Source organism: Trifolium pratense, linkage group LG4, assembly GCF_020283565.1.
Source record: "Trifolium pratense cultivar HEN17-A07 linkage group LG4, ARS_RC_1.1, whole genome shotgun sequence".
Lineage (NCBI taxonomy): Eukaryota > Viridiplantae > Streptophyta > Magnoliopsida > Fabales > Fabaceae > Trifolium > Trifolium pratense.
The window spans coordinates 35209264-35219603 of NC_060062.1; the positions used below are offsets into that span (position 1 = coordinate 35209264).

Here is a 10340-nt window from a genome sequence, read left to right on the forward strand (position 1 = left end):
AAAATTAAAAATATTTTGATATAATTTTTTTTTAATTTATTCTTTCTTTTAATATTTTGATATAATATTTTATTTATATACACATTCTCAAAATTATTTATTATTTATATGATCGGTTGGTGTAAAGAAGAATTGTTTTATGAATGTGCTTTGTTCAATAATTTTCTTTTTCCAGTCTAATGTGTCTCACAGGTGGACTTGAAGGTTGACATGTACACCGTGAAAGTGAATTATGTTTTGCTAACTTAAAGTGAGGAAGTTGGTTATAGTCATTCTTTGGACATTAATGTTATTGTTTGGAATAAGTGGTTTTATCAAATGTATCTATTTTTATCTCTATTAACAATGCAATTGCGACTCGACTTTTTTTAGGCCATTGTTCTTAGGCGCGTCAGAGCGTTGCAAATGGGTAAAGCGGTCAAAGTGGTTGGATTCGCGACGAGTAGGGCGGTGTGGTTCATGTCATTTTTTGGTTAAGCAACTAAATAAGATTAAAGAAGAAGGTGAAAAAATGATATAAGATGTGAAGAACGACAGAGGAATAAAGAAGTTGATCTAACCCTTCTTTTTAATTAGGGTTAACTTCTTTGTGAGTTTCTTTTGACATCCCTATAATTTTCGCGCATCTTTCTACTTTTCAATTTGTCATTCCGCTACTTAAGCAGTGGACATCATAAAAACGAGAAATATGACTGAAAATTATAGCCACTAGGCTACCGACCAATATATATTTCATTTATACAATAAATTTTATATTTATAATTAAAATCAATTAATCATCCTTTTTTTACAATAAAAAATGAATTAATTATCTTTAATCTATCATTTATGTTAATACTAAATATTTTTTTAGTATTTTCTAAGTCTTTAATTAATAATATATTTTATTACTATTAGTGTCCGCTCTGTGTCAATTTTGGGGTCGACTGCGTCCAAGGGTGGTGCTCTTTACATGAGAGGGGTGCAAGTGCACCTCCTGGAATTTTTTATTATTTTATTTTAAACTCACCTCTTGAAATTTTAAAATTTTCACCAATATCCTTATGTTATTTGCATTTTGAACCCACTGATTTTTTTGATCTGCACCACTTACCCAAAAGCCCAAAACATTTTTCACTACTCTCTTTATTTACTTTCAACCCCTCTCTTTTATTTTTTATTTTTTTATAAGCAAAGAATATATTATAAGGGAGTACAAGGGATACTCAATCCCTTACAACAAAAAACAAGATATTAAGAATTTTGAATACAACCCATGGGATCATGGCTGCAATCCGAAAAAGAAAAGCTATAATTTCGACCATACCGACTACTGAACCACACCCAAGAGCTAAATTTAATATCATCCAAAAGAGAAGAGACATTCAGGATAGTGCCATTGAATATCACATTGTTTCGAAGCCTCCAAATATTCTACATAGTAGCCAACCAAAACAGATGTTTAACACCCTCACCCTTCTTCGAAGTTACCATTTCGCCAAACAAATCAAAGTGCTTCCAACCTTCTATATTTGATGGAAGACTCTTACCTAACCACCTATATACCGCCTCCCATATTCCATTGCTAAAAGGACAAAAGAAGAAAAGATGGGCGCAATCTTCGTTGTTAAGAAAACAAAAAACACAAGACAACTCATGTGAATTAATCAAAATACCTCTACGATGAAGCGCAATCCGCGATGGTAATTTTTCTAATAACAACCTTCATCCAAAGACGTTTACCTTAGATGAGACGTCATTCCTCCAAAGCTTATTAATAGCTGCCAACACATTAGCATTCAAAGCATCTACCTGACGGTGTTCAAGTAACCAAAAGTAACAAGATTTTACAGAAAAAAGTTATGTTTTCCCAAGGACCCATCGCCATGTATCACAAGAACTCGGATGTAGAACAAAACCAACCAGCAACTCCTTAAGATCAGCCTACAAATGTTCTTCATTCATTGATAATTGTTCGGTCCACTGCCAAGACCAAGAAAGAGACTCGCCATTACTGATCAGTCTATCTGCTATCATAACATCTTGCATGACCTCTTTTGCAAATAGAGAAGGAAACAGATCACTGAAAGTTTGATTCCCAAACCATTTAAATTTCCAAAAACCAATGTTATGGCTATTACCGACACAACATCCAACATTTCGCTTAAACGATTCAACCTCCAATCCCTTCCCCACACCTATAACATCCTTCCACCAAATCGAATATTTTGCACCATTCAACAACGCATTCCTTCCCAACAGCTGAGTAGGTAAGTGACCATATCTAAACCGTAAAACATTACTAATACACATGAAAATACTTTCTCTCTTCCTCAATAGTCTACACAACCACCTTCCACCACCGTTTGACAAGGAAAAGTTGATCAAATTTGTAAAGTTTTATACAAGTAAATTTTGTTCAACTTATTTAGTGATGCTTGATAATCAACTTGAGACTTTATCTCATTGATATGCATAGGAGTGTTGAATTTGCATGTTTAGTAAAAACAAATGCTATCTAAATATCTAAAGCACATTATAAATGCTATTATCCATGTTTATAATTTTAGCAGATTATAGATTCGATTTTTGAAATTTAATGATTGTTTTTAGATCATTTGGCTAGTAGCTGCAGCAATTTGGAAAATTCATGACAACTTTAATTTATTTTTATCAATAAAGAGGTTAATATTGTTGACACAATTATTGAGCAGATTAATTTTTTTTGTCAAGTAGTCTAGTGGGTAGAAAATCCATTTTAAAAGCGAATTGGTGGACGGGGTTCAAACACCAGCTCCTGCACATAAAATATGATGTCCCTACCAACTGAGCTAAAATCACAGGGACGAACAGATTAAAATTCTTATTGATGTGTTTTTGGTTGTAATCTTTAATTTTTTTTAAATATATTATTATTTTTATATATATAAAATAATTACACGTGAACAAAAGGTAAACGGACAACAATATGATGTTCAAACATGTATTGTTATCTTTAATACTCCTGCACATAAAATGTGATATCCCTGCCAACTGAGCTAAGATCACACGGATGAACAGATTAAAATTCTTATTATGTGTTTTTTGTTGTTATCTGTTAGTTGGTTTAGTGGTGATTGACGCTGAACTTGGTAGGGAAGACCACAGTTCGATCCCCCGCAACTGCGATCGGGAGAGAGCTGGAACCACTTGATGTCATAACTGACCCCCGAACTAGATTCAACTGGTGGTGAAAAACCAGAAAAAAATAAAATTTATCATATGATGTTCGAACATGTATTGTTATCTCTAATACCTATCTTTTACTAAAAATATCAACTTTAAAGAAAGTTGTTGAGAATTTGCCTTCCAATTGATGCAGAAAAGGCATGAAACTGGTTTTGTCACTGCCTGTGGCGCATGAGGCGCAGAATGGGGGCAGGTTGCTGGCACTTGCGCATGATGCGCCAGTTCTTGCGCCCCATGCGCAGGTTGCAGTATAAATATGCTGCTATGTTGTTGTGCAGCCGCGAGAGAGAGAGAGAGAGAGAGAGAGAGAGAGAGAGAGAGAGAGAGAGAGAGAGAGAGAGAGAGAGAGAGAGATAGAGAGAGAGAAAATGTGAGGTTTTTAGGGTTTTACTTCCAACATGAAGGCTAGAGTGTTAGAGAGTTTCTCTTGGGTAATCTCTAGTATTGGGGAGTGATTGTAACACCTTAGAAACACACTTATTGATTGAATCTCTTGGTCACGGGAAGAGATTCGGGAAAAGGGTAGATTTAGAAAAACTCTAAATCCTGTAAGTCTTGTGGTGAATCTCATTGTAATCAAGTATTCTATTGATAGTGGAACGGAGAGCTCTCTCTCCCCCATAGTAGGTTGTTTTAACCGAACTGGGTAAACAATTATTCGTGTTTTTCATCGCTTTCATAGTTTTAGCTTTTGTATTTAATTGCTCATCCATTATTGATTTGGTTGCTTCAATTCATTTGTCTCATACACTAAAGTATTATTGGTGTGATTTTCGGTTCGAATTCACAACAAAAGTAATGGTATAGCACTTAAATAAAGATTATCAAATTCCTTGATGATTTGAAGAAATAAAAGAAATGAAAAAACATCTACCCTAAACTAATAACTCACAAGAAGATTAACACCAACAATAAGAATTTCAGATTAAGGGTATGTATTACCTGATGATCTCTTGAGTTAGAGACAAACTCAAACTCCAAATCCTTAATGTTGCCAAAAAATATCCTCATCATCGATAAGTTCCTTTTAGTAATAAGCTTCGATCTAATTCATCTATGTATTGGTGATGCTATGTTTAACTTCAGTCATCAAAGTGACTATTTATTGGTGGTTCTACTTTCTTCACTTTTCTTCCACAATATCCATTTCCGCATTGCCTATATCCCCAACTCTCTTTTTTCTTGTTTCTCTTATCATTATTTTTTTAAAGGAGATTTAGTGCATGCTTCTCGAGGAAGCTTCATACTTTCTTTCTCTATTCAGGTTTGCTAAATGTATTGTAAATTTGTTTGTGTCAACAAAAAAATTGTAAATTTATTTATTTTTGGTCAACTAGCTTAGTGGCTATAATGCAATGTCCTGCCAATTGAGATGATCGAAGTTCGAATTTCGGCCCTCTATATATAATGCAATGTCCTGCCAATTGAGCTAATGTGTGTCACGTGTGTGTTATATTTTTAGAAAATAAAAAATTCAATGAACTTAATTTGTGCCAAAATAATTTGAAAACAATTTTTTAGCCTATTAAAATGTATATATTATATTCAATGTACCCAAAAAAATGTATATATTCATTAATAATTATAGGATAATTACACATAAATGAAAGATAATAAACGGACAACAAACGGTGCCGCTAAGTCGCTAACCTTTTTTAAATGGCAAAACTAATTTTCTTAAAATCAATATCCAAGAAAAACCATTTATTTTGTTTTTTCATAATATTTTAGGAAAAATATATTTGGTAATACGAGAGAACTTTGATGTGTTTTTCTATAATTCCATGATTCTGTACTTATTTATTAGCAAATCAACTACATAAACAAACAATTGTATATTTTCTCATTGTTTTTTTTTAAAAAACCAAATATATCCTCCGTACGTAATTACAGTGACTAATTTACTCGAGGTAACTGAGATCCATCTAAGGGGTTGTTGACATCTCCCAACAAATGTTTCTCCATACGCACCGGCCGATGATCGAACTCAGGATTAAATGATTAAGGGACTCAATCTACCACTTGTGCCGTATTATGTTGGTTCATTGTCTTTTTAGTTGCAACTTGCCGTTATAAACTTATTTGCATGAACAAAACAAAAATCAATAAATTTAGGTACTAACCATCCACAATGGAGCACTCCAACTTTGAGTATTTAAATGGGTCCCACATTGACACATCACTAATTTATTATTTTTTAATAATAGTACCTAATAGGTACTCAACCTCTCCAATGGAGCACTTCTTAAAAAGTTCTAAAATGGGTCCCATCAATAATTCCACATCATTACAATAACTTATTATTTAATTATATATTTTATAATATAAATTGATTGAATGATAAAATTACAAAATTAGTATGTACTATTTTTTTTATAATTCGAAAAATAATTAAAATTCAAAGTTTAATTTAAAATAATATTGCCAAATTTTAAGAATTAGATAATTAAAAAATAATTTAAAATAACATTACATCATTTTAAAAACAATTAATTTTGTTGATCATCATGCCCAAAACGTTGCCAAATATGGTCGACAAGATCATGTTGAAGTTGAAGATGAGTTCGCCTATCTTGAATTTGTGCTATTCTTGACAAGTGTAGCCCATTATGGATAAATATCATCGGCTAAATAATACCCCATATTATATTAGGTTCTATTTACCGAATATTGCACCAACGTCTATATGGTTGGCATTAAATTTTTTTAGAGGCATGCCAATTCAAAAATTATGCTTTTGTGATGTACAAAAATAAAATTGTGTTTTTGTACCATTAATTCAAATTGAATATAGAAAATAAAGTGGGCTCATGAAAATAATATTTTAATGAAAAATAAGGTGGGTCCAAGAGGAGAGAGAGGATTCTTATTTTAGAAGTAGTACCTAATAGGTACTCAAATGGGTGGTACTCCAATGGTAGTACCTAATAAGTACCATAAGTACCTAATAGGTACTACACCATTGGAGATGGTCTAACTTACCTACCATTACTAGACTTTTCCTGTGTTTCTATTTCTATAGTAAATAGTAAGAGTAATATTGACAAAATAATAGTTAAAGTTGTAGTGCCTATTAAAAATGACATATAATTAACAAAAGCATTTTTTTACAAAATTGATTACCCGATAACACTAAAATATTCATAGTATTTAGCAGTATTTTATTTAATTAAATAGATTAAGCTCTTAATAAAGTTTATTATAACTATTTACTTGTTTTCCTTTCATTTGTATTTTTAGGACTAATGTTTGGAATATATAAATTAAGCTTTTAATAAAGTTTATTAGAACTATATTTGTGTTTTTTTAGGACTTAATGCTTGAAATATGAAGAAAATGGTGCATTTTATGTATATTTTAAGGCATCTTAGTGACCAAGATTTAATTTATGGTAGTGAAAGACTCTTGCTTAATGAAGATAAGGTGGAAAATCAACGCAGTTAAGTTTTGATCGCAGTCAAAAGTCACGAAAACCATCATTAAAAGTTGAGAAAGTGAAAAGTCAAGAGGTTGCAAGTAGCTGAAGTCTTCCACGACCGTGAGAATCTCACCATGTACGGTCGTATCAGGCAAGTCAGAGAGTTAGGAATTCACAGAAAAGATCTGCCACAACCCGTGTTGTTCTGGCCACTCGTGGCAGACTCAACCGAGGATAAATTAAGGATAGGCTATAAATAGGACCTCATTGTCATAGTAAAATCCATTATAAAATTCTCTTAGTTTATATCTTTTGTTCTTAGTTTTAGATTAGTGTTTTTAGTTTAGTCTTGCAGCTGCACACCATGGCTAGGTGTGAGTAGTTCGCTTCCATCTCAGGGTTATGGAGAGTATGTATTCCATAACATACTCTCTTGATCCTTTATTCTTTATTTTATGCTTTTGATGATTGAGATTACTAACAAGTTCTACACATATAGTGTTTATCATTTTTCATCTTAGGACAAGAAGACGAAGGCCCGAGAGGTGAAATTGATGTATCTCTCGAATCTATATGTTATGTCCAATTACAATGTGCCTATTTATAAGAGTTTAATGAAGATACACTCACAGTGTAAAACATGATTGTTATTGACTGATAGTATAAAATGTGCATATTCCTTTTTCTCAATTAATAATCAGCACCGCATCAGCAACATTTAGCATCTTAGTGAGTATATGAAATAACACAGTCATGTACAGTTGGGAGGTAGGAGTAGCTTTTAAGTGTCATAAAATTAAAAACTGATAGTAGCTTTTCATACATGTTATATGCTTAACATAACTATTCTGAATTTATACTAAATTTTGCTCAGGCAAAACCCTGCTCTTACATGCTAGCAATACCACTAGTACAACATTAACATTATTGAATGAAACTAATTAGTAAACTACTATTGCCGAACTCTATTAATGTTCATGGTCCAATTTTCTGACATCACCATTTATTACTTTCTAACAAACACCATATCTCACCCTATTGTTAGGCCTGATCAACACATTGAATATTGTACAAAATTTTAAGTTATTAGGTTTATGAGTCCGGCCACTTATAAATCGTTCAATTTCAACTCTTCTGAGACCAATATGCGAGGTTAACTCACAATCTCAACACCTATAAGAAAGTGAAACTCTCAGTGCAGTGTACTAGCTAGTAACAAGAACACAAGAAATTGAAACTGTGCATATAGAATGGAACATTTAACAAAAAACCAAGCAAACTCAACACCACTTACTCCACTCACTTTCTTAGAAAGAGCTTCCACTGTCTACGGTGATTCGATTTCCATTATCTACAATAACACCTCATTCACATGGTCTCAAACCCACCGTAGATGTCTTCAACTAGCTTCATCACTTTCATCCATCGGTATCAAAAAAGGCCACGTGGTTTCCGTTCTCTCTCCCAACACACCCGCAATGTACGAACTTCACTTCGCTGTTCCAATGTCCGGTGCCATTCTCAACAACCTTAATTTCCGTCTCGACCATAAAAGCCTTTCCGTGCTCCTCACCCACAGCGAATCAAAACTCATCTTTGTAGACATTCTTTCTCTTTCTCTAACACTCAACGCTCTTTCTTTATTCCCCAAAAACACTCAAATCCCAAAGCTAGTCCTTATTAACGACGATACACTCGCACCGCACGAGATTCCTTCACCTCCGAAAAATGTTAACATTATAAACACCTACGAAGGTCTTGTAACAGAAGGTGATCCGAATTTCACATGGATCCGACCCGAGTCCGAATGGGATCCGATTACGTTAAACTATACTTCTGGAACGACGTCGTCTCCGAAAGGTGTAGTGCATTGTCACAGAGCAACGTTTATCGTTTCGCTCGATTCACTCATTGATTGGTCCGTTCCGGTTCAACCGGTTTATCTCTGGACGTTACCGATGTTCCATTCTAACGGGTGGAGTTACCCGTGGGGGATTGCTGCCGTCGGAGGAACAAATATTTGTGCGCGTAGAGTCGACGCGCCGACGATCTACCGTTTAATTGAATCTCACGGTGTAACACACATGTGTGCTGCTCCGGTTGTGCTTAACATGCTTTCATGTTTCAACAGAACTGAACCGTTGAAAAAACCGGTTCATGTTCTCACCGGAGGTTCGTCGCCTCCGGCGACGATTCTCTGTCGTGCCGAGTCGTTAGGTTTTGATATTTGCCATGGATATGGTATGACGGAGACGTGCGGTGTAGTCGTGTCGTGTGCGTGGAAAACGGAATGGAATAAGTTTCCGGCGACGGAACGGGCGAGGATGAAGGTGAGGCAAGGTGTGAGGAAGGTGGGAGTGGCGGAGGTTGATGTTGTGGGACCCACCGGAGAAAGTGTTAAGCGTGATGGTGTAACTGTTGGTGAGATAGTTGTAAAAGGTGCATGTGTAATGCTTGGTTATTTGAAAGATGAGGCTGCCACGTGGCAGTGCATGAGAAATAATGGTTGGTTTTACACTGGCGATGTTGGTGTTATGCATGAGAATGGGTATTTGGAGATTAAGGATAGGACAAAGGATGTGATTATAAGTGGTGGAGAGAATATGAGTAGTGTGGAGGTTGAGGCGGTTTTGTATATGCATCCGGCAGTTAAGGAGGCGGCCGTGGTGGCAAGACCGGATGAATTTTGGGGTGAGACGCCGTGTGCGTTTGTGAGTTTGAAGGATGAGTTGAAGGAGAATGAAATTCCGACTGAGAAAGAGGTTAATGAATTTTGTAGGGAGAGGTTGCCGCATTTTATGGTCCCGAAGACGGTTGTTTTTAAGGAGGAGCTGCCAAAGACTTCAACGGGGAAGGTACAGAAGCATGTACTTAGAAAGGTTGCTAGAGCTATGGGGTCCTTGCCCATACCACCACCACTGTTACTTCCTAGTCGCATTTGATTATGCAATGTACTCTTAGATTTGCTTTCAATGCTTTATTACTCATGATTTGGTTAATTAATCCATGTCTTTGTGAGCAATAATTGAAGCACTTGTGTAAAATGACTACGGTATAATGTACGGATGATTTTGCCGGCCGTAGGAGTTTCATATAGTTGCACACTGATTTCAATTTTGAGATTAGAAGGTTTTTTTTTTATAAATTAAATAATTAATTACATGAGGGGACTATGCCTTACCCAAAAAAAGAAATAAAAGTGTAAAATAAATTGAGTCGAATGAATCGACCGTCAGCACGGATATGACTCACGTACTCACAACTCCTTGCCACAAGCAGCAAGCAATAATGCTTTTTCAAGCGAAACAGTCCGAAATCATGAATGATGAATATTAAAAGATCTTTAAAATCAAGGCGAATGAACTGACCATCAACACGGAATCGATCCACGTGCCCGCTACTCCCTGTCATAAGCAGCAAGCGATGAAGCTTTTTCAAGCGAAACTGTCTGAAACTTATGAATGATATACGAATATTAAAATATCAACCTCTGACAAAACTAGTCTTTTTTGAAATCTGGCACGCAGTGAACACAATGCTGCACAAGATGCTATAGCGTATGTTGCAGCAAGACAGGTGCAGAATAAAGTAAATAAATAAATAAATAAATAACAGAATAATAAATAACACAGGTAGTTGTTAACCCAGTTCAGTGCAACGTCACCTACTCTGAGGGATACCAATTCAGGAATGAATCCACTATAATAGCTCTAGT

The 10340-nt window shown here is 35.0% G+C and overlaps 1 protein-coding gene across 1 annotated transcript; it reads left to right on the plus strand.

Moving 5' to 3' along the window:
• Nucleotides 1–7702: 7702 nt before the first annotated feature.
• LOC123923385 (2-methylpropanoate--CoA ligase CCL4-like) lies at nt 7703–9744 on the plus strand. Its single transcript, XM_045976073.1, has one exon. It carries the CDS (start codon nt 7876–7878, stop codon nt 9565–9567), a length of 1692 nt encoding a protein of 563 aa, XP_045832029.1. The 5' UTR covers nt 7703–7875; the 3' UTR covers nt 9568–9744.
• The last annotated feature ends 596 nt before the right edge of the window (nt 9745–10340 follow it).

Coding starts and splice junctions, on each gene's coding strand:
- LOC123923385 (XM_045976073.1), top strand. CDS start 7,876: ATGGAACATTTAACAAAAAACCAAGCAAACTCAACACCACTTACTCCA.